The sequence below is a fragment of the Rhinoraja longicauda genome, chromosome 15, assembly GCF_053455715.1.
Source record: "Rhinoraja longicauda isolate Sanriku21f chromosome 15, sRhiLon1.1, whole genome shotgun sequence".
In the NCBI taxonomy this organism is placed as follows: domain Eukaryota; kingdom Metazoa; phylum Chordata; class Chondrichthyes; order Rajiformes; family Arhynchobatidae; genus Rhinoraja; species Rhinoraja longicauda.
The window spans coordinates 37,626,269-37,644,265 of NC_135967.1; the positions used below are offsets into that span (position 1 = coordinate 37,626,269).

At 44.2% G+C, this 17,997-nt stretch overlaps 1 protein-coding gene across 1 annotated transcript in view; it reads right to left on the bottom strand.

The window, feature by feature from the left end:
• LOC144600288 (uncharacterized) overlaps positions 1-17,997 on the bottom strand; it is a 38,508-nt gene that overhangs the window by 11,327 nt on the left and 9,184 nt on the right. The window contains exons 5-13 of the mRNA XM_078411853.1: positions 14,634-14,742; positions 13,155-13,279; positions 11,710-11,834; positions 9,865-9,940; positions 8,727-8,788; positions 6,863-6,968; positions 5,643-5,749; positions 4,220-4,384; positions 2,083-2,188 (exon numbers count right to left, since the gene is read on the bottom strand). Coding sequence (XP_078267979.1) covers positions 2,083-2,188; positions 4,220-4,384; positions 5,643-5,749; positions 6,863-6,968; positions 8,727-8,788; positions 9,865-9,940; positions 11,710-11,834; positions 13,155-13,279; positions 14,634-14,742 — 981 coding nt within the window. The remainder of the gene's footprint in view (positions 1-2,082; positions 2,189-4,219; positions 4,385-5,642; positions 5,750-6,862; positions 6,969-8,726; positions 8,789-9,864; positions 9,941-11,709; positions 11,835-13,154; positions 13,280-14,633; positions 14,743-17,997) is intronic.

Genomic DNA, 17,997 nt, shown 5'->3' on the forward strand with positions numbered 1-17,997 from the left:
ATTCACACCTCATACCCTCAAAGTTACCTTTCTTTAAGTTCAGAACACTTGTTTCTGTATCGACTTTGTCACTCTCCATCCTAATGAAGAACTCTACCATATTATGATCACTCTTGCCCAAGGGGCCTCGCACAACAAGACTGCTAACTAACCCTTCCTCATTACTCAATACCCAGTCTAGAATGGCCTGTTCTCTCGTTGGTTCCTCGACATGTTGGTTTTGAAAACCATCTCTCAAACATTCCAAGAAATCCTCTTCCTCAGCACCCCTGCCAGTTTGGTTCACCCAATCTATATGTAGATTGAAGTCACCCATTATAACTGCTGCACCTTTAGTGCATGCATTTCTAATTTCCTGCTTGATGCCATCCCCAACCTCCCTACTGCTGTTAGGTGGCCTGTACACAACTCCCACTAGCGTTTTCTGCCCCTTAGTGTTTCGTAGCTCTACCCATATCGATTCCACTTCCTCCAAGCTAATGTCCTTCCTTTCCACTGCTTTAATCTCCTCTCTAACCAGTAACGCTACCCCACCTCCTTTTCCTTTCTGTCTATCCCGCCTGAATATAGAATATCCCTGGATGTTGAGCTCCCAGCCTTGGTCACCCTGGAGCCATGTCTCCGTAATCCCAACTATATCATAATCATTAATAACTATCTCCACATTTAATTCATCCACCTTATTACGTATACTCCTTGCATTGAGACACAAAGCCTTCAGGTTTGTTTTTACAACTCTCTTACCCCTTATACTCATTATCATCAAGGAACTTTTTCTTTGCCAATTTTCCCTTTCTTTTCCCTTGTTTGAAAGTGCCGACCTTAGGAGCAGTGCAGGACCACAAACACATGTAAGCACGGCATAACAACGGTAATTATCGTGTGTGGGAAGGAAATGCTGGCTTATACTGAAGATAGATACAAAGTGCTGGTGTAACTCAATGGGTCAGGCAGCATCTCTCAAGAAAAAGGATAGGTGAAGTTTCGGGTCAGAATTATTCTTCAAACTGAAAGTAGAGGGGGGGGGGGCGGGGTAAGTGGAGGTAGGAAAAGGTCAGAACAAATCAGGGCATGCAATAGATGACCAAGGAAGGGTAGTGTCATAAAGGCCCATTGTTGGCTGGGGAAGAGATGCCAAAGGGATACTGGGATGTGAACAGTGGAACTAGTAGGACAACTAGATTGGGGAAGTGGGGGTGGTGGGAGAGAGGAGTTGCAGGGGTTACTTGAAGTTAGTGAAATCAACGTTCATACCACTGGTGGTGATTGTCATCATTAGTAACAAGGCAGGTGAGTGCAAGCAGTGAATTGTTCAAAGGGCATCATCCCATCCAGATCTGATTTGGACCTCATCCACTTTCCAGCAGGGGTCCTAGTTTAGTTTTAGATTTTTTAGTTCAGATATAATCATGGAAGCAGACCCTTCAGCCCACCAAGGGGTAATTCGATGTTATCCCACTTTCGCATCCACTTGGGGCCATTTACAGAGGTCAATTAACCCAAAATCCTGCACATCTTTGGGATGCGGGAGGAAACCAGAGCACCCAGGAAAAACCCACATGGTCACAGGGAGAACATACAAATCCGCACAGACAGTATCCGAGGTCAGGATTGAACCCGGCTGTGAGGCAGTGACTCTACCAGCTGCATCAGTTTCTTCATTGTCAAAGGATGACAATCAGAAGTGGCCAACAAACTCAGGCCAGCTTTTTGTTGGCATGGAGAAACTACATGTGCGCCCATATGGTCTGGTGCTGTCCGTGTAGTGTTCTCCCTGTGACCACGTGGACTTTCCAAGTGGGTGTTCTGATCTCCACCCATGCACCGGAAACGTGCATGTTGGTGGGTTGGTGTGTGTAGTGGTAGCTGGAGAATGTGGAAAGAGTTGATGGCTGTGTCGGAAAAATACAATGGCTTTAGCGTAGCATCAATGTAAATGGGTGCTTGGTGGTTGGTGTGGATTAGATGGGCCAAAGGGCCCACTTCTGTGCGAAATGTCAGTATAACTCAATGGCTCTCAGGAAAGACACAGATCTACATATTTTATTGCTCTTAGAAAAGATAAATAGTATTTCAACTCACATCTTTGAGTAAATCCAAATTAATGTTTAATCGATTATCACTGAGGGGGGAATGCATCTGAGCCAAACTGTTGTCAATCATATCCAAATGGTCAATTATTTCACCCCTGGAGAGAAAAGGAACATAGAATTAGATGATTAATTCAAAGCGACCAGTTCCAGCCCATAATCAGACTTTTCCCAATGTCAAAAATAGATCAGCAACTCACTTTGATAAGGAGCAGTATTTTTAAAAGTCTTGCATATTCCCAGTCTCAATAATGCCTCAAAATGGGTGATGACTTGGTATCACATTGTCAGTTAAGCTGCAATGGGTAGCACGGTGGTGCAGCAGTAAAGCTGCTGCCTCAAATAGTCAGAGATCGGGTTCAACCCTGACTACTGGCGCTGCCTGTACAGAGTTTGCACATTCTCCATGTGTCCATGTGGGTTTTCTCTGGGCGCTCCCGTTTTCTCCTACATTCCAAAGACGTGCAGATTTGTAGGCTAATTGGCTTCTGTAAATTGTCCCTAGTGTGTAGGATAGGATAATTGATCGGCGTGGACTAGGTGGGCCGAAGGGCCTGTTTCCACTCTGTATCTCTAAACTAAACTGCAATGCATGCATCCTCTTCATTTTGCTTCCTGCATTTTATTTCCCAAACGTTCCACTACATTTGTTGGGGGCATGGGGAGAGATGAGTTAGAAGAAGGATTGTACCATTGAACAGAACACTGAGCACTTTGTACATTGCCCAAATGCAAAGTGAAAACTAGATGGGCAGTTTCCTGCATCAGTGTGCTTGGGCTTGATGCAAGATAAACATGACCCAGCATCAAACTGGGAATAAAAAATCCTCAGCTATAAGTTACACCAAATCACAGGTGCTCTTCCCTCTGACTTATGGTGATGATTTCAATGAAACCAACTCCTGAAGGCGCTGTGTATATTTCTTCCCCCTCTCCACCTCTTTCTCTGCATCTGAAAAAAACCCATGTCCATGCACCAGAATCTTGTGCAGCACGAACCACTGCTGTTAACAATTGTTATTCATCGGATAATTTTATCTGTGATTTTAGATTTTTTTAGATTTAGAGATACAGCACGGAAACAGGCCCTTCGGCCCACCGAGTCTGCGCCGCCCTGCGATCCCCGCACATTAACACTATCCTACACACACTAGGGACAATTTTTACATTTACCCAGTCAATTAACTTACATACCTGCACGTCTTTGGAGTGTTAGAAGGAAACCGAAGATCTCGGAGAAAACCCACGCAGGTCACGGGGAGAACGTACAAACTCCGTACAGACGGCGGCCGTAGTCAGGATTGAACCTGAGTCTCCGGCGCTGAATTCGCTGTAAGGCAGCAACTCTACCGCTGCGACACCGTGCCGCACACCCAGCCACTTCATGTGGCTATCATGAAGGTCACGGAACATCCGATTGAACAATATTTATTCATTACCATCCACGAAACATTCCACTAATGGTGCCTAAACCTGGCATCTCTTGTGTATGGTCTCAGTGGGCTATTTCTACACACTTTGTACTTAATCTGGGATTATGCTATGTCTAGTGATAATTTACTGAATTGTATGCAAAACAAAAACATTTGACTGTGCTTCGGTACATTAATATAATAAAGAGCCGTTGAACCATCCCATTTCCCAGCAGGAGGCATTTTGTACCATGAAGTGTGTGCTCTTCAGTCAGTTAAATAAAATTAGACGGTTCAAATTGACCCATGAGCTAAGACTCCTCATTCAGCAATGCACAATCTCAGAGGGGTGAAGGGAGAGAATAAATAATCGTTAATTCTTAAGTTTACTTTTCAAGCATCATTTTTTTGATCAAGTGGTAGGCAGTTTAGGACTGAGATGAGGAAACACTTTTTCATCCAGAGAGTTGCGAATCTGTGGAATTCTCTGCCACAGAAGGCAGTGGAGCCCAATTCACTGGATGTATTCAAGAGAGAATTAGACGTAGCTCTTAGAGCTAATGGAATCAAGGGATATGGGGAAAAAAATCGGGAATGGGGTACTGATTCTGGATGATCAGCCATGATCATATTGAATGACGGTGCTGGATCAAAGGGCCGAATGGCCTAGTCCTGCACCTATTTTCCAAGTTTCTATCTTTCTGAGCAGAATCTCACCGGTCAGAATTCTCTTCTGTGGTCATTTGACAGTTTTCACCCAGAAATGTGTCGTACAGGTCGTGTGATGTGAATTGTGAAGCCACTGTGCTGGACGAGGCAACCAGATTGTCCGTGTCTGTGCTGAACAGCGCTCCAGCAGTTCTTGGCTTTCCAATCTCAAAACTGTAGACAGTAAAATAGACAGATAGAAATAAAGCATGCAGATACAACATCTCCAACAATCAATGCTATAAGGTGTTAACGTCTTTACGCCATCAGAAATAATAGGCATTAGTTATGAAGTAATGAGGCAACTCCTCTCCTTAGAACAGAAGTTAGACCTCCCAGAGCAACTGTTCCAATCTTAGGGGTGTTGATAAATTTGTGAAAAAGTGAACATTATTTGCACAGTTCTAAGTAATTAGAGGGTACAGATACAACATTACCGAAAGAAATGTCAGTTTTCAAACCTCACCATTTTACAATAATTGTTTGGATATGTATCAAATCTGAGAGGTTTTAATAAATTTGTGAAAAAGCTAAAAAATGATGTGTACCGTTCTGAGTAGAGGGCATATATACAACGCTACCGAAAGAAGTGTCAGTTTTCAAAGCTTCTCACCATTTTACAACAATTGTTTGGATTGATGTCAAAGCTAAATTTAGCCAAGGAGGCAAAATCATCCCAGCAGCCAGAGTTTTACAGGTGAAAGGGATGGGAGAAGACATTTATTTTAAGCTGGATAACAAACGTATGGAAGTTTGCTGCTTGTACAGCACTCCAACCTGTGACATGAAGCATTATCAAAGTAAGTGAGACATTGTGGGAATTGATGTAACTTCTTTACTGTAGGCTTATAGTATCAGGGAAGCCTTAACCGCTGGAGTCACAGAAGATGGTGGGGAGATAAGGGATATCAACCAGATGGTGGATGCCAGTTTTATAGGAATTGGATAAAATGAGCTCAGAGAAAACAAAAGGTCAAGTCTCTACGTGCAAGAAGGAACTGCAGATGCTTTTTTATACCGACAATAGACAGAAAATGCTGGAATAACTCAGCGGGTCAGGCAGCATCTCTGGAGAGAAGGAATAGGGTCGGAACCCTTCTTCAGACTGAAAGATAGAGAAGACAAGAACAAAACAGGGACCTCAGGAAGGGCAGGGTCCACAGTGGCCCATTGTTGGGTGGGGAAGATGTGCATTGAGGGAGAGTGCTGCAGACATCCTGCCAGAGAGAAGAGGAGAGGTTCTTTTCTCGATCAAGTCACTAATTTTTATATTACGATATTGAGCACATGGCCCAGGAACAGTTTTTGAAGATCTGTTTATCTGAAGAGTCTGTCCTAAAAGACTGCCATTAGGGTGAGGCTGCTCTTCAATAATAAAAAAAAATCTAACAGCTGAGCTTTTAAACAGTGGGTTTCTGACACAGATTCCTACCTGTGTTGTTCTTCAGAACACTGTTCGGGACTCCCAATTAAATGAGTGATTTCAGAGATGATAACGCCCCCAGGATAAACACTGCTTTTCTCACAGGTTTCACATTTCTAAACATATTAATCAAGGAAAGTGCATTAACTCTTTATTCCGTACAGGTCCTGCCATGAGCTCATCTTGCTTATCCTAAGTCATAAATCCACAGCAGTAAGATTCAAGCTTGCTCAATGACAAAAAAAAACATAGGAATTACCAAAAAGACACTATGCTCTGGAGTAACAGAGTGGGTCAGGCAGCATCTCTGGTGAATATGAATAGGTGATGCTTTGAGGTGGGATCAGGGTCGAGACCCGAAACGTTATCCATCCATGTTTTTTAGAGACGCTGCCTGTCCCGCTGAGTTAATACAGCACTTTGTGCCCTTTTTTGTAAACCAGCATCTGCTTTTTCTTGTTTCTACCGTAATTACCAACGTCTAATTCCCTGATGAGAAATCACCCATCCTTTAGGAAATATGAAGCAAAATCCTTCAGTGACACATTTGATTTCTAACTCACTTCGCTAGTTGACAATGTCACTCAAATATTCACCCCCATTTCACCATAGGATTTTCCACCTTCCTCCCAATTCTCCTCCCCCTTCTCCCCTCAACTTCTACGGTACTCATCATTCCTCCTCCCTGGTTTTGGGGAAATGAGGCAGGTATGTTGTGGGGAGGAAAAAGTTCAAACTAGGAGAAAATCTTTTGCATGAAGGGTTTTGGCAATGGACAAAAAAACACCCGTAATCCACTCAACCTCGTGCAGAGAACAGCCTATGAAACAAGCTGAAAAGGATTATGTAGTACCTGCCAACTAAATGGTACAGCATTTAACTTTACTTTAGAGATACAGCTCGGCAACAGGCCATTCATCCTACTGAGTCTGTGCCAACCAGCAATCACCCTGCATATTAGCACTATCCGACACAATAGGGACAATTTACCATTTTTGACAAAGCCAACTGCAAACCTGTACGTCTTTGGAGTGTGCGTATAAACCAGAACACCCGGAGAAAACCTGTCCACATTTGGCCTATATCCCTCAAAACCTTTCCTACCAAAAGAAAATGGTGGAAATCGAGAAGGGGGAAATCATCACGTTACTGATTTACTCAACTTCACTCTTCCTAGGCCCAACTTTTTCATCTCTATTTCTCAACAAACAAAGTGACTTTTAACCTACCGGAATGACATGCACAGCGGTGCCATCCTGACTAGAATCCATCGTGATGGGCCGACTGTACTTGGCATAGGAATGAGGCAATCCAGAAGTGCCAATCATCAGAGGCCTAAAGGAATGTGCGACAAATTACTAAAGATAGAAGATAATATTTTGTATAAATTGAATTACAAAAACACCACAATATTTAATAGTCACCAGACGACCCGAGGTACAAATCTCTCCCACGGGCCTGGCAACCCTCCCCCAACTGACGACGATCGACCCGTTGCTGGCCGGGGAGTCTTCCCCCGGGGCCGGGGCCGGGCGAGGGGGGAGAGGAAAGGGGAGGGCCCCGGGCACCATCGCAGCAGCTAGCAGCAGGAGAGTGGCCGCAAGGCGCTGCCGCATGTTTGTCCTGCCAGCGGCCATCTTCTTTGACCCTCTGCCACCACGCTGCACCATGGGAGGAAGGTCGGGCGCGGGGCACGCCAGGATGGTCGCCGGTCCTCCCGGCACTGCTGCACAGGGTGGGAGCGCATTTATTAAAGTTTATAAAGTTAATTACTTTTAAAATGTAACGAAACTCAATACTGCACACCGTAGGCGAATGGTGAGTCAGGTGGGCCTAAAATTGTTGCGCTATTGTGTACTGTTTTGGCTGTATTTCGGGAACATGCATGCATATATATACACATACATACATACATACATACAAGATGAGAGTTTTAGTTATATACACATATATATAAGATTAGCAAGCCCTGATAATATCTTATTTCTGGTATATAAAATTGCAGTGTAACAATAAAAATTATTTTGCACTACTGCAAAGTTGATACTGCACAGGTGAAATCCAGAGCAGAGCAATAATGTAGTTCTCCCATTGCTCCACCAACTTATTTTAACAGTATTGAAATATAAATTGGTTACAATTGCTGAATTAATTATCATTCTCAGATCTCCATCTCAGTTATCCATCTCCATCTCAGATCTCTCCTGATCTCACCCATCACAGAAGCCACTTCAGCCAATTCAATTCATTGCACATGATATCATGACATGGCCCAGAACACTGGGTGCAGTAAAGGATAAGGGACCAGGCAAAATTCAATGGTAGCATTGAAGAATTGTATTTCAAAATTGGCTGTGATGACGCACTAGCTGGGTAGGCACCGGGAGGAAAAAAGGAGAATGGAGATGGGGAGGACTTTCTTTAGCCAGAGGGTGGAGAATGAGGTTGGGAGGGGAAATTAGATTAGCCATGATAAAATGGCGGAGTAGACTCGATGGGCTGAATGCCTAATCCTGCTCCTATGTCTTATGATCCGAGGTTAAAAGGTACCTTCGACCCTCCAGTTCCATAGGCGCACAGCATTATGGTTGAGGCAGCTTTAAAGGAACAACTATCTGTTTTCAGACAACAATCGGTCAAGATGGGGACAAACAACAGACCATTGAACACGCAAGTTAATTGAGTCCTCTTCTCCCCTCATGCCTACGATATTTAAAATTCACAACTTTGCATGGGCAGCATGGTGGCACAGTGGTAGAGTTGCTGTCTTACAGCGCTTGCAGCGCCAGAGATCTGGGTTCGATCCCAACTATGGGTGCTGCCTGTATGGAATTTGTACGTTCTCCCCGTGGGTTTTCTCCGAGATCTTTGGTTTTCTACCACACTACAAAGATGTACAAGTTTGGAGATTAATTGGCTTGGGTTTGTATACTTTGTATAAGTGTAAATTGTCCCTAGTGTGTGTAGGATAGTGTTAATGTGCAGGGATCGCTGGTCGGTGTGGACTCGGTGGGCCGAAGGGCCTGTTTCCACGCAATATCTCTAACTAAACTTCAACTTCAGGAAGCAGGAATCCAACACATTAACACTCACATTTTTCTCTTGATTCCAGCCATGCTGTTTGACTGCACCATACCAGCAATGAAGTGGATGATCTGCAGAGGATGTGAATATATTACAAGTTACAAAGACACATAGCACAAGATGTCTGTGCCAGATGTTTAACGGGTTCCCTTTAAGTCTCAATCTCTTGCATGTTACCCAGAGCTCAGCAAATTCTCACTCCCCTATGAATGATTTTGCTGCCACCTTTTCAAGTAGTTCAGACCACAGTGGATCACAGAAATTTTCCTAATTTCCACCTGGACTTTTGCCAAATATTCCAGACTGGGCGATCGTTTCGCGCAACACCTTCGCTAAGCTCGCGTGAATCAACCTGATCTCCCGGTTGCCAAACACTTTAATTCCCCTTCCCATTCCCACACTGACCTTTCTGTCCTAGGTCTCCTCCATTGTCAGAGTGAGGCTAAACGCAAATTGGAGGAACAGCATCTCATATTTTGCTTGAGCAGCTTACAGCCCAGTGGCAAGACTTTTGATTTCTCTAACTTCAAGTAACCCCTGCATTCCCTCTCTCTCCATCCCTCCCCCACCCAAGTCACATCAGCTTCTCGTTATCACCTAGCAAACAGCTACCAATGGCCTGTTTCCTTTATCATCGTAACTTTTTTGCACATCTTTCATTCATTTGTTCTACATCTTTCTACATCACTTTCTACATTTATCATTTCCCTTTCCCCTGACTCCAGTCTGAAGAAGGGTCTCGATCTGAAACATCACCCATTCCTTCTCTCCAGAGATGCTGCCTGCCCTGCTGACTTACTCCAGCATTTTGTGTCTGTCTTTGAGTTACTCCAGCCTTGTGTCTACCATGTATTTCATGTGCTTTGCAACAATCATTAAGTAGGTATAAACTCGACTTCTCTTTCACCCCTGCTCCACCACTGAAGACACTGATGTTCTGGGATATGATTTCACAGCTGCCAGGAACTTTGCCGACCCTCAATCAGCTCTGCGTGATCAAATATTAAAGCACTGAATATTTTGTAAATCATGCATATTTGCAGATTGATTTGACCACCTGTAAAGGTTTGCCTTAATATAAAAGTACAACTGAATATTGGAATGTAAAGGAACAAACTTCGCCGTGTTAATATGTTCAATGACACACCTTGCGAATAACTTTGTGCTGTTGTAATTGCTTCTGTTTCAGGGTTGATAGCTCCTTCCACAATGCCTCATTTTCCCTGTGGAAACATACAAGTCTGTATTGCAAGCTTCATTTGACTATCCACATGAGCTTACCAAGAATATTTAAAGCCACATGCATAGACTAAAGTGTAATATATTCTAAGCTGCACATTTCTTTGTGGTCTTGCCACCCTGAAATCCAAAATATCAAACCCTTGGCAATACCTAGCGTGCTAATTATTTCAGCAAAAACACCCATTCAACAGGAGTCAACGACCATTCAGTTTTCTGCTTAACTGTTGCTTTACATTTGTATCACCTGCAATCGCAAAGATGTTGCTTGGGCTCGAGGGCCTGAGCTGTAGGGAGAGGTTGGGCAAGCTAGGACTTTATTCCTTATATTGGAGGAAGCTGAGGGATGATCTAATAGTGGTGTATTAATCATGAGAGGAATAGAAATGGTGAATGCACAGAGTCTTTTACCCAGAGTCAGAGAATCAAGAACCATAGATTTAAGGTGAGAGGGAAATGATTTAATAGGAACCACAGAATCAATCTTTTTCACTCAGAGGGTAGTGGGTAGATGGAATGAGCTGCCAGAGGAGGTCGTTAAAGCAGGCATTATAATAAAGAGATTTAAAAGATACTTTGACAGGTACATGGATAGGAAATGTTTGGATGAATATGGGCCAAGCGCAGGCAAATGGATTGAGCTTAGATGGGGCATCTTTGTCAGCATGGACGAGTTGGGCGAAAGGGCTTGTATATGCTGGAATTTAGAAGGATGAGAGGGGATCTTATTGAAACATATGATTATTAAGGGATTGGACACGTTAGAGGCAGGAAACCTGCTCCCAATGTTGGGGGAGTCCAAGACCAGGGGCCACATTTTAAGAATAAAGGGTAGGCCATTTAGAACGGAGATGAGGAAAAACTTTTTCAGTCAGAGAGTTGTAAATCTGTGGAATTCTCTGCCTCAGAAGGCAGTGGAGGCCAATTCTATCGATGCTTTCAAGAGAGAGCTAGATAGAGCTCTTAAAGATAGCGGAGTCAGGGGGTATGGGGAGAAGGCAGGAACGGGGTACTGATTGTGAATGATCAGCCATGATCACATTGAATGGCAGTGCTGGCTCAAAGGACCGAATGGCCTACTCCTGCACCTATTGTCTATTCTATTGTCTATCGAAGGGCCTGTTTCCGTGCTGTATGACTCTAGGACTCCAATTACAACCTTCTTTTGCTCGTTTTCTCAGGCTGAAGTGAAGAATGTCACCAGGTGCAGGTCTTGCCTTGGATGGACCCCAGGGGTCTGAGTGGTTTGGAAAGGCATAGGAGAAAGTCCTATCTCCCCTCTCTTGCTGCCCCCTAGTGTCCACGCCTTTGCCTGACAAGGTCATGATTGCTCCATTTTAGGACAATCTCAGGGATTTCCAGGAAGTGTTGTCAAACCTGCAACTCGAGCAGTTAGCAATGCCTCGGGCCGGCCAGGACAGAAGCTGCCCTCTGTAATGCTGGGAGTCCCATATAGTTTAGTGAAGAGCCTAAACGGCAGCAGAGTGATGCAGCTGCCAGATCCAGCGACCCGGTTCAATCCTGACCTCGGGTGCTGTCTTTGGGATATGGGAATGAAGTACCTCAACCACTGTTACTGAAATACCCATAATATTCATCATACCGTTCATAATTCTTGTATTCCTATTGCAAAGAGAAAACAGAAAGGGCTGTTCTGCTTGAGTGGGGAAATCCTATTTTCAGACAATTTAGTTTCTTAAAAATTGACACACCCTTTATAGCTGACATGATCAAAATTTTAAAAAATGTAAACCTTTTAATTGCCAGAATCATGCCGTCAGCCAAGTCATGTTTCTCCTTCATCTGTCGAACCTCTGACAAGATTTTCAACACCTCCTGCTGTTTCAGTTTACGGTCATCAACTCGGCTCACAGAAACCTTAAACGTAAATGAAAAAAGTTCCACGTTAGGAAACAGCTTCTACAGTTTTAGTTGTGTGCCCAGGTAAAAGCCCAAACAACGCGGAAGCCTGTGACCAGTGAGGTGCCACAGGCAATGGTCCTTCGGAACAACCTGTTCACTCGGAGGGTAGCCCGTACCAGGAGTGGACCGGAAACCGTGGAAGCAGAAACAATTATGATTTTTTAAAGAACATTTGGACAGATATATTAAAGAGTTAATGGCTATTAACTTTGCATGATGAGATGCTTGACCATAATAAAATGATAAGATGAATAAAAAGCCTGAACTCTGAATAGCTGATGTTTGCAATATTGCACCTGGCAGGGTATAATTCTTCTTGTACACCAGGCTGATAGTACATCCCCTCCTTTTGTCTTGGAATGATGAGAATAATGTTTCCGCTGAGATTGGGATGTAGTTAATTGCTGACTGATTGTGGAATTGTGCAAACATGACCTTCTGCGGTATAATAAGGATCCTTACCTTTGACTAATGACTTTGTGTGAAACATTTTATGACCGTAGAGTAATAAGAATATTGGGCAGGAAACAATCTGTTATTAATTTGAAGGAAATGTTGTGTTAAACATTCTTGCTGCAAATTCTGTATAAAAATGCTGCGAAAATGCTGTATCTTTGAGTGGAAGCAAGGGGAGTGCTGAGGGTGTATGGTCGTACACCCTTAGCACTGATCCGCCCACTCCCGTCTGACGATAATTAAAGCTTCACTTGGTTTACCTTTAACTGTTTATGTTGTTGTCTGTTTTAAGAAACAAACTTTAACATCTATGGCTAGGAAGGTTTTAGATGGCTATGAGCCAAATACAGGCAAATGGGAAGAGCCCAGTCCTATGGTGTACAGCTCTATGATGCTCTGACTCTTCATTCTCCAAAACACGTTCACAAATTATAGGAGTAGAATTAGGCCATTCGGCCCATCGAGTCTACTCCGCCATTCAATCATGGCTGTACGGAATTGTTTTCTCCGGGTGCACCTGTTTCCTCCCACACTCCAAAGACGTACAGGTTTGTAGGTTAATTGGCTTCAGTAAAATTATAATTGTCTCTAGTATGTGGAGATCGCTGGTTGGCACAGAGTCAGTGGGCCAAAAGGCCTGTGTTCATGCTGTATCTCTAAACGAAACTAAAAAAGGCTTGCCCGGTAGATGATCTCAAATGGTGAAAATCAATGTTGAGATCAGAAAGCAATAACACACCCCTAATGTGATTTGACTGTCAAATGATTTATGTAGGAAACATTTAAACCAATCACAACCCACCTGTGAGTAACACTCACCTTCCTTTTAATGTTGTCCAGTAACTGAGGCTCTCCTTGTCTGAAATGTGGATGTTGAAACTCAATTGCATCATCCAAATCTCGGGGCAGGACCACACCAATGTGAACCACTTTGTGGAAGCCATCTGTTGTACAAGAATTAAAGAGATTTTTTTTAAAATGCTGATGATAACATTTTTGTTTTTAAATACCCCATGACTCTTCCCACATCACCTAGCTCCGGGAGAAAGGACAGTGAGATCAGTTTAACATGGTATCATATTTGGCACAAACATTGTGAGTAGACACAAAATGCTGGAGTAACTCAGCGGGACAGGCAGCATCTCTGGAGAGAAGGAATGGGTGACGTTTCGGGTCGAGACCCTTCAAGTGTCTTGACCCGAAACGTCACCCATTCCTTCTCTCCAGAGATGCTGCCTGTCACGCTGAGTTACTCCAGCATTTTGCGTCTATCTTTGATTTAAACCATTATCTGCAGTTCCTTCCTACACATTTTATGAGTCAAGGGGCCTGTTCCTTTGCTGTACTGTTCTATGTTCTACAAATCAAGCTTGATTAGAACATTCAGATAAACTACCTTGGCCTTACTGTTCATCTCTTGCTCTTTATCTATTCCCAATGTTCCCAGATCTCACTTTATTCTCAGCCGCTCAGAAGGTCATTAGGAGTAGAATTAGGTCATTTGGCCCATCAAGCCTCCTCATCTATCTCTCCCTCCTAACCCCATTCTCCTGCTGTCTCCCCAGAACCTCTGACACCTGCTCTCACATAGTCCAACGCCTCTGCACAGCTCCAGTGTTTCAGCCACATTCTTTCTGTCTGCATTGCAGCTTGTGTGCGTGGATGAGATGCCACACCACGGCTATTCCTCTTTCAGCTCCGATCCTTTCACTGCAACTCCAAATAATCTCCCTAAACTACCAGGGCCTCAGCGCCTTAATCATTCTCCTCTCTTTCTCTAATTCCTATCCTTCTGCTCTCACCTTCATACCCTCCTGAATTCAGTTTGGTTATTTTCTAGCTTTCTCTCATGCTCACTCTTAACAACTGATAACACTATTGCAATCCAGGGCCACTGTCAGGCCATTATTTTTTTCTGTTCCTCGGTATGAAGTGCAAAGGCTGAATGCAGCCCTAGATATGCAAGGTATTCCCCTGTTTAAATGCAACCATCTGATCGTGTGAATGTGACTGCCCAACATGGGCTCCTTCACCACATTGATCCATTGCAGCTATCTGAACGACCAGACATGTCCATTGGCCTTCCCGTAAGTGCAGCGTTAGCAAACAGCACCATTGACCACTTGTAAGAAAGCCATGGGAATCAATCTCCAGCAAATCTCATCATAATCTTCCCTTCAAAAATCAATGGGATTACAGAAACTTCCAGGATTTGGGAAGTTGCATTCCAGTTTCCGTTCAAAATCATTTGCCCTCATTACAGCCCGTTGCCAAACCAACACGCTACAGTGGACTTACACATGTTGAGTTGTCTGACGAAGCTTGCCATGTTATTGTGCTTGAAGTACATGGGGAGGATCTCCTTTGCAAAGCGCCTTTCATTGGACACTTGAAAACTGGTGCCATTCTGCAACAATAAATTATGTTAATTGGCAGACGGCAAAGTGGCACAATGGTCGAGCTGCTGCCTTACAACGCCAGAGACCCGGGTTCCATCTCGACTACGGATGCTGTCTGTATAGAGCTTGACCTGCGTGGGTTTTCCCCGGGTTCTCTAGTTTCCTCCCACACTCCAAAGACGTACAGGTTTGTAGACTAATTGGCTTGGTAAAATTGTAAATTATCCCTAGTGTGTGTGTAGGATGCTGAGAGTGTGCGGGGTTCACCGGTCGGCACGGTCTCAGTGGGGCAGAAGAGCCTGTTTCCGCTATGTATCTCTGAACAAAACTAAACTACCAAGATCAAATGCAACTCGCTGGTAGAGACATGTGCAAAGTAAATGGAAGGGCTTATGGTTTCTATGGCCTATGGTGCACCCATAACGCAAAAACATAGACACGACATGTGCATGGTGCAGGGTCATAGCAAGCCCCTTTCATAAAGTGTCTCAATTTATTTTCAGGGTAAGACAGTGAAATTAGTGTGTACAACCACAACTGCCATACCACATGTTTTCAAGCAATATTTAGCGATTCTTGGTTTTCACCATGAAAGTTAAAAATAGCGTAGAAATAAAATGAATAAATGATCTTGCATTTTTTATGAAACATCTTTAAATCCTAGGGTTTAATTAAAAACTAGAAGATTAAGTGAAATAAAATAAAGACAAATCAGTCAGTTACAATGATCTCTTTCCCTATTAGGGGTCAGTAATATCTCATCCATAAAGCTACATATCCCAGGCATAACGCTAAGGGATTGACATAGAGTACCTCCAGCTCCTCAAACCAGGGAATTTGTACTGTGTACTTTGTACCACTGGACTCAAGGCCAAGTCTGGCCGCAAGTCTGTAGACGAGATATGTAGGTGAGACCAAGTGGTGCTGTCTCGAAGGGCCTACTCCTGCACCTATTGTCTATATGCCTGAATCTCCTGACTTTCTTGTGCAAGTTAGAATAGGGTGACCTATTCACTTCAAGAACTGACAGACAGTTCACTATGAAAATTCCAGCTCAAGATCAAGATCCAGGCCGAAAATAATTCCTTAACTCCTTAATTCCTTAACTTCCGTTTTGCAGGGAGTCTTTCACATGGAAAGCACTCTCCACCACACAGTACTACCTCCTTGACATTGTCCTGTGAATGTTATGACCCATTTGAGAACTGTGTTCCCTCCTCTCCTCCCTCCATCTCTTTCCCCAATCCTCCCCGTCCCTTTCCATATTGCCCTATGCTCCGCAATGTGTCTTCTCTCAATTAATCTCATCATTGCCACCATAACCGACCAACTGAATGAGGCCAATTATCTTCCTGTCCTTTAACTCTGCTCAAAATGAAATTTATATTTAGTGTTAACTCCTCAAAGCTCCAAGGAATCAATTCGAGTTCATTCGACTTTTGGAATCAGTCACTTAATGTTTGTTGGAGCAATGCTTAGCTCTATGATATAACCACACAATTCCATATTATTGCTCTTCACAATAATTCTTTATGAATATGCAAAAAATTCTGTAGTTAAAATCCTAGAGCACAAATTTTCTGATTTACTGCTGCTCTTTGCATTCTTGCTAGTCACAGCTAAAAATATTTTTTTCTCCAAAGGAGTAAAATATGATAATTACTTACAATTTGTTCCAAGTCACCTCATAAATTCGATCCTCTCAACAAAGCTTCTGCAAGCCCCAATCTCCAACATCATAATGCCAATACCAACTTGCCTCGCGGCAGGGAGTTTGATGGTCTGCCATCAAACGCATGCACTCAAATCAACAAGTCCGTTTAGACCTGGACTTCAGAAGGAGTGCAGGTGGCACAATCTTCACTCTGAAAATGTTTCCTCGCTGAGTTACTCCAATATTTTGTGTCTATCTTTAAGCATTATTCAATGTCACATGAAACACAAACCAATGCTCAGTGTATAAAAGAGCATCACTATTGATACAGTAGATTGTTGTGAGCTGTTCTCAGTATGTAGCAATCAGTATGTTGGAACCTATGCTGGTAAAAATATGTCAGTGAGTTTCTTGCTAGATTTGTGCAGTAAAACCATTTTGTTTTATTCACAAATATCCAAAACATTAAATGTTTGCAAGTAATGGAAAGAATCTGGATTTAGTTACTACCTCTCGTGCCGTAAGTACAACCCAAAACACTGCACAGTTGTAAATACTTTCTCAATGTTATCACTTCAGCTCAGAAGGCAGAGGATATTGTAATCCAGATTACAGGCAGTTTGCAATGATCCACGTGACCAAACAGGTCCAATTTAAGATCTGCATGTTCTATGGCAGTGGTTGCAAGCACTCGTGTCTGATTAGGTCATTCAGAAGCCCCACCCGTTTTCTTGTGGCCTGTTCTTTTTGATGGAGCCAGATTGTGTCATCTATATACTAAAACTCTCATGTGTTTGGTTCCTGAACTACAGCCATGACGCTACACGATAGCGCGACAATTTTAGGCCCACCTTACTCACCGATGTCCCTTTGGTGCTAATGGAAGAAGTCTCATTCAAATCGGTGTTATATTTTTTAAGTTATTCACATTTTAAAGTTTAAATCTATCTCTCTAGGGAGGAAGTGGGGAGGGGAGAGGGGAAGGGGGAGAGGGAAGGGGAGAGGTGAAGGGGGAGAGGGGAAGGGGGAGAGGGGAAGGGAGGGGAGGGAAGGGGGAGAGGGGAAGGGGGAGAGGAAGGGGAGAGGGAAGGGGGAGAGGGGAAGGGAGGAAGGGGAGGAGAGGGGAGAGGGGAAGAGGGAGAGAGGGGAAGGGGGAGGAGAGGGAAGGGGGAGGGAGGAGGAAGGGGAGAGGGGGAAGGGGGAGGGGAGAGGGGAAGGGGGAGAGGGGAAGGGGAGTGGGGAGAGGGGAAGGGGGAAAGGGGGAAGGAGGGGAAGGGGGAAGGGGGGAGGGGAGAGGGGGAAGGGGAGAGGGGAGAGGGGGAGGAGGGGAAGGGGAAGGGGGAGAGGGGAAGGGGGATGAGGGGGGAAGGGGGAGAGGGGAGAGGGGGAGAGGGTGAAGGAGGGAGGGAGGGAAGGGGAGAGGGGGAGAGGGGGGAGAGGGGGAAGGGGGAGGGGAAGGGGGAAGAGGGGGAGGGAAGGTGGAGGAGAGGGGAAGGGGAGGGGAAGGGGAGAGGGGAAGGGGAGGGGGAAGGGGAGAGAGGGGAGGGGGAGGGGGAGGGGGAAGGGAGGGAAGGGGGAGAAGGGAAGGGGGAAGGGGAGTGGAGGATGG